Source organism: Brienomyrus brachyistius, chromosome 5 (genome assembly GCF_023856365.1).
Source record: "Brienomyrus brachyistius isolate T26 chromosome 5, BBRACH_0.4, whole genome shotgun sequence".
Taxonomy (NCBI): domain Eukaryota; kingdom Metazoa; phylum Chordata; class Actinopteri; order Osteoglossiformes; family Mormyridae; genus Brienomyrus; species Brienomyrus brachyistius.
Window position 1 is genome coordinate 8,442,245 of NC_064537.1, and position 6,658 is coordinate 8,448,902.

The following is a 6,658-nucleotide window of genomic DNA, read 5'->3' on the forward strand; positions in this document are numbered from 1 at the left end:
ATACACAAGGTAGTGAGAAAGCCATGCTCTTTAATAAATAATGCGCTTTCAGAAACAGGGAAACACTGTGGTATGTGTACGGCTGCACCGTCATAATGTACGGCTGCAATAATCTGGTGCGTAAATGTTTAAAATATTATTTTTCTTGGATCTGGACAGGCTGCACTATGCCAGACAGGAGAATATCTATGAAGGCAAGACTGTTTTCTATTTGACTTAATTGAGTTAATTATCTTACACCAATGATAAACAATCAAAAGGAAAAGGTCTAATGACGTTGAATGGCGTTTGTGAAATGGAGCACTGACTCCACCTGCTGGCCAATTTATTAAAAACCCATACAGCAGTCCTTACTGCATAGGTGTACGCATGAATTAAGTCTGATTGATGAGTCAAAATAATTAAATATATTGATTGAGGTAAAGGTAAAGGTGACAGCAGTTTGAAGGCTTTAAGAGATGTAAGGGTAATTTGAGCCGAATTACCCCAGATGGGCCTTGATCGGTGTAATGTTTGGGGGCGGGTGGCGACCATCCGGTATGGGCTGTTCAATAGTCTTTATTAGGATTAATGGCATCAGTGCACTGATTTAAAATATGTCAGATTTACCCGTGATGGATGGTGAATACTGGACTAGTAGAAACTTGACATTTCTGGAGAAATGGGCAGAAATGCAAATGTTGTCGCTGTAGCGTCCCCATCTGGCACCCTGAGGTGCCCTTGCCAGGGTGGACTGAGTATCTGTAGAGAAATAGATCAGTCACTTTTGGTTTGGATTGGTGATTGTTAAGGCTGTCGAATGGCTGCTTGATTTTGATTGGCTGATGGAGGCCAATGTATTCTGATAGTTGTATTCAGTATTACTCATGATTAGGAACCAATTGCATTCCTATAATAATCAATTTCTTTTTCTCCTTACCGTCCATTGCCGCGGAACATTATGAAAAAGCCCAGATCCCCGCAACCTCTATATTTACCGGCAACTGTATTTTCAAAATAGCCCAATTGGGCGAAAAGAACCGTGCACCTGGCAACTCTGGCTACGTCAGAAGTGTAGCAAAATCATGTCATAATTCTCCAAACACCCAATTAAACGTCACTAACGCAAATGCATTAGCAAGGCCGCATATATAAATTTAAAGTGAAACATTATTCAGTATTTTTAATATTTATATATGTCCAAAACGTTGCTGTGGGGAAGAACACTATTCAACCGCATTTCCAAGCAATAATTCAGGCGTAAAATACAATCCAACATGCCATTCACAATGATCTTATTCATAAGGACGGCTTCAACCAAGTTCTCCACGATTCAGTAACATGTGCGTCATGCTTGAATCATTAGCCCGCTGGTTGTCTTTCGGAAAATTCTATTGGGTAGCATAGCCGTCCATCATAAGTTGGCCTATTAGGTGCAGGCGCAGCAATGTCAATCATATGTTCATCGCCTCACTATTGGCAGAGCAATTTCCTGGGATGCTGCCTATGATTCTTGTCGTACACCGGCACACAGGAACGGGAAATCCGCCTCAAGGCTCGAAGGAGGCGGGAGGTGTGAGGCTCTCGAAGGCCTTGCAGTAAAACGAAACTGGGTTTAAGTACAGCTGGTGGGAAAACGGTGAAAGAATAGACTGTTCATTTAAAGCTGTCTTTAATATTAGGTAATAATTTTTAGCTGAATATTTTAGGTTTTACGCTATACCCTGAAAATGCCCAGAGGCGGTAAGTACTGATTCGGGTCGCTGAAAGACCGGTCGATGTATTCCCACATTTTTCTGTAAGCCTGTGATTCCGTCGCCTGCCGAAACGGTTTTAAAAATGGAAGTATACAGATACATAAAGGTTACATTGTGTCGTTTGTGTCAGACAGGTTATTTAGACGAGATTTTTACTATGCCTCGTATAAAAAAACAATGGTAGAAATTTTCGTTAATTAGTCTCCAAAGTATTCTGATTAAATAGGTTCATTTATTTCCCACTACTTCATAATTGAAGGCGATTGATACAGAGCTGTTAAGCCCTGGTTATACAAAGTCATTAATGGCATTTTTCTTTCGGTAATGTCATGATACTTCGCCCACGAGCCTGCTGATCCACAGCGTGGCTCCTTTTTTGTCTCGATAAGTACTAGAAGCATTTTCCCGGATCGGATAGTATGTGCCTCGTGGAGACGGTGCGTCCGGGGAAGATGATCCATCAGTCCTCAGTCATGTTAAACCAGCTTTTAATTTCCCCCGGTTTCTCACGTCGTATTCGCTGATTGTGTTTAACTGTCGCCGATCGCAGGAAAGAAGGGACACAAGGGCAGGTCGAAGCAGTTCAGCAACCCCGAGGAGATTGACCGGCAGATGCGAGCCCAACGAGAAAAGGTACGAATAGGACTGCAAATCCGTTGACTGCGATCGCAGTTTATATGTATGAGTTGTTGTTGTGCAGTAATACTTTTACTCTCGGCATTTATCTGGCTGTCGTTCGACATCTACCAGGAATATAAAATCGTACAAATTATGGTTTATAACCATAGCGTTTATTTATATTTGCAAGGAGGAGAATGGCGATGAAGAACCAGAAAATTCATCGGAGTCTGATAAGGAGAGCAGCGATGAGGACTGTGAGGTGAGAGGCACCGTGCTGGCTCTGTGTGGGTTTCTGAGTGGGATATACGTCATGAATGACGTTCTGAAGGTTTTTTTTGTTTTGTTGCATGCACATTAGCTTAGAGTCACTCAGAGTTCATTGCTATTAATGATAGTGGGATTTTTTTCCCTTGTCAAATGCATTGTATCGCTGCAACTGTCATTTGTGAATTACAAGGCTGAAACAATAGATCAGATATCACATGTTAGTGGGTGTGATGCATTCTTTTATAACGCAGATGTAGCGTTTGCCGTTTGTGTAACAGGTGTCGATCACACACTAATGATCTCTCTTCTGACCTCGATCAGCAAAAGAGAAAGGGGGTGGAGGGACTGATAGAGATCGAGAATCCTAATCGCATCTCGCAGAAGAACAAGAAGATTCCTGAGGTGGAGGCGAGCGCGCCCAAGGAGCTCAGTCGTCGGGAGAGGTGACCTGCTTGGATATCTCCGGGATATAGTAACTGTGGCCATGAACTGACGTTTTTCTCCCTGACGCTCTGCACTGACCGCAGTCATGACATTGGTGCACCCCCACCCTTAACAAAGTGGAAACGAAGTTTAGTGTCCTTTGCTCGCCCCTTTGACAGTCGTTTGTAGCTTCTTGATGTTTTTTCGACATTTAGGTTCAACTTGTAACTGTTGTTCAAACTCGGCGCATGAAAACACATGGGCGGGTCCCGCGTTACGCCTTAATGACGGGGCTCTGCTCCCTGAGGCAGGGAGGAGATCGAGAAGCAGCGGGCCAAGGAGAGGTACATGAAGCTACACCTGGAGGGGAAGACGGAGCAGGCCCGAGCCGACCTCGCCCGCCTGGCCATCATCAAGAAGCAACGCGAGGAGGCCGCAAAGAAAAGGGAGGAGCTTAGGAAAGGTGCGTGGTACCACCCGCGTGCCGTGCGCCGCCTGCAGGAATAATGCGTACCGCAAGGACGCATCAGTGCCACTGCAGGTGCAGTAGACGGAAGAAATGTACTTAATGTCATAAATATACAATTGTACTGATTTAGTATTAAGACCGAACTTTAATGAGCGATTTCTCGTGTATTTCGTGCCTCTTGACACTGCCCTAAAATATCCCTCCATCCCTCCCTCCCGTTACTGTTTCAGAAAAGGAAGTGGAGGCTACAAAGGCTAAACGCTAGCTGCCCGCCCCCCCCCTGTGAGGGTGTGACTTCTCAGGGGGCCAGGGTGGTTGTCACGGGGAGATGGCATTGAAGTGTTCCCAAGTCCTCGCCAGCCTCCTTCTCCTCCTTCTCCTCTGTGGATGAGAGTAGAGCACATTTTGCATCTGGGGAATAAGGAAGGCATTTGACATCAAAGCTCACCATTGTCTTCACCTCCACATCACGCGAAACATTTTTAACTCCCCCCCCCCCCCCCCCCCCCCCGAATGATTCACCTTACTGCGTTAATGCTGCTGGGATACATTGCTGGCTCCTCCCACCCTCCTCCAAAAGGGAGGGGGCCTAGATCCTCGTTAAAGTCACATTGACACCAAAAGGGGTGGAGTCTAGACACAGAGGTGCTGACAGACACAGACATTTATTTCATCAATCCATTTCTCCTGTTCTACTACCTACAGAAATGTCATTTTGCAGGAATGCAGAACTTGAGGGAACTGGAGTATCGTAGTCTGATAGTCCAGTTTCCACATTTACTGCATTAACTTTTAACAGGTCCAGTCTTGTGTCTCATTTCCATCAACATGCAGGTTTAGCTTGGAAGGTTCTTGTCATCATGGAAACTTCTCTGAAATGAGCAACTTAAATGCAAGAGCTCTCCGGGACCAAATGTTTACAGATTCCTGTGTGTGTTTGGTATTTGTTGGACTTCAATTTCTTTTGTTGTATAGAAATAAATGGTTGAATTGACAGCCTTTTGCGTATTATTTATCCAATGTAGGCCTTCAGTGAAACACAATTCTAAAATTATGTGACACCAGCTAAGTGTAATATTAATTTTAGGGAAGAATCATATGACAGAATAATAGGCAACTGTTCTGCACTAAGGATTCATGCATGTTTAGATCTTGCATTAATACCTTGAAAATTTTATGGGATCATGGGAAATGTCCATCAGTGAGATGGATGGCCCCACAATGGACCTACCTTTGGAAGGCCTGCAGAACCAGGCAGGAAATTGGATCTGTATGTGTGCCTGGAGTCCGCACTGACTTGGCGGTACTCGGTAATAATCTTGTCCATGTGTAGTTTTTACTTCTGTGATTAGGGAGTTAGTTTAACACTTATTACTATGTTGTGTGACCTGCTGCCTCCTTAAGCAGAATTTCCTGCAGCTCGAACACCTATATTATTTAGAGCCATCTCAATATAATTAACATGGGAAGCATGGATGAGGGATGTCATGAAGCAGCAAGTGACAAACCAGTTCATTCATTTCACCTGCGCAGGAATGGATGGCTATTTTGGCTTAGCACTCGCTTTTGAACTGGGGTTCGCGAATGTTTTTTTTCCTGGGGACCAAATTCCACCAGTAAAACAAAGCGGGGTCCACCCCGCCCTGAATAATGCGGGGCGACAAAATTCCAACAGTAAGCTTCACCAGCTGTGTTAGAACACGTCCCTGACAGCCAAGCTCGAGCCCAAATCCTGATGTCCACTATGGACTTCATCTCCACATTCCTATCTTCCATCTTATGTCGTTTAACTTGTATGTTTTGTATTGTGTGTTTACTGAAGCTCAGAAGTTACAGGTTCTTTAGAGAAGAATCAGGCCCTAAGATTAAAAAGGACTTGTAACCTACATAAGGAATGTATGGTGAATAAAGTGGAATTTAATTGTTTAATTAGCTAGTTGGGGATCAGTGTCAGGGTGCTCAGGGATTGCTCATGCCCCCCTGCCCCGCCCAGACCCAGTGGTGTCACTCTGGCTTCCAGTGCCCCATGTATTCTTGGGATGCTGTTGCTCAGAGATTCCTCTTGCCTGCGCTTTAAGACAATGTAATGAATATGTACCATATAAATAAATTATGCTGAACTGAACTCTCCTGCCTCGAACCCGTCACTATATCTCTGTTACACTCTCTTGAATCAACCGACTAAGCCGTTAATGTGACTGTAACGCGATGTTTGAAAATTACATTAGATTTTTTTTTTTTGACAAAAAATATAAGTGAAAGGCCGGACGGCCTAGCAGCGCGCCGTATAAAATTCACGTCATCCACCAAGCGGTGGCAGTATACGAACAGCAAACTCACACTTCCGCTTGAAACACTGTTGATTTTTACAGCTACGATACAAATATGCCAGTAAAAGTTATCGTTTAAAATATAATTATATATCTCATACCACTGCACCTATGGTATTTTTCCCATAAATAAAACGGTGAGCGGTTTCCGTCTTGTCGCCTTTTAAAGGACTTTCGGCATTACAGTGGTTGCAGAAACCTCCGCAAAAAATCAGTTATGACCTAGTCCTCTTACAGCAAATGTGTTCCGTCCGCAACACCAGCTGTGTCTGACCGCTTCTGCTTTTCATCTCTGAATCCAGCCAGTGGGTAGGGAGCAGGGGGCGCAAGCCAACTCTAGTCATCTGAATGATATCCGACCCTGCAGCCTTGGTATAAATGTACCAGAAATTCGACTAATAAAAAGTGATAATACTCTAGCTTCATGAATGAGCGGTACACTTTGCTGGACAAGTCGATCCTGCACATTACATGTCACATTATATTGACTGGGAAAGGTTTCCTGTATACTAATATCCATCCATCCATTTTCCAAACCGCTTATCCTACTGGGTCGCGGGGGGTCCGGAGCCTATCCCGGAAGCAATGGGCACGAGGCAGGGAAGCCCATCGCAGGGCACACTCATACACCATGCACTCTCACATGCATTCCTACGGGCAATTTAGCAAGTCCTCAGCATGTTTTTGGACTGTGGGGGGAAACCGGAGTACCCGGGGGAAACCCCACACACATGTGACCCAGGCGGAGATTCGAACCCAGGTCCCAGAGGTGTGAGGCAACAGTGCTAACCACTGCACCATATACTAATATA

General features: G+C 44.5%; 1 protein-coding gene across 1 annotated transcript; it reads left to right on the plus strand.

Moving 5' to 3' along the window:
* The first annotated feature begins 1,506 nt into the window (after nucleotides 1–1,506).
* pdap1a (pdgfa associated protein 1a) lies at nucleotides 1,507–4,512 on the plus strand. The gene is made up of 6 exons (XM_049015055.1): nucleotides 1,507–1,722; nucleotides 2,287–2,369; nucleotides 2,545–2,616; nucleotides 2,946–3,067; nucleotides 3,359–3,510; nucleotides 3,747–4,512. Exons 1-6 carry the CDS (start codon nucleotides 1,710–1,712, stop codon nucleotides 3,779–3,781), a joined length of 477 nt encoding a protein of 158 aa, XP_048871012.1. The 5' UTR covers nucleotides 1,507–1,709; the 3' UTR covers nucleotides 3,782–4,512.
* Nucleotides 4,513–6,658: the final 2,146 nt, after the last annotated feature.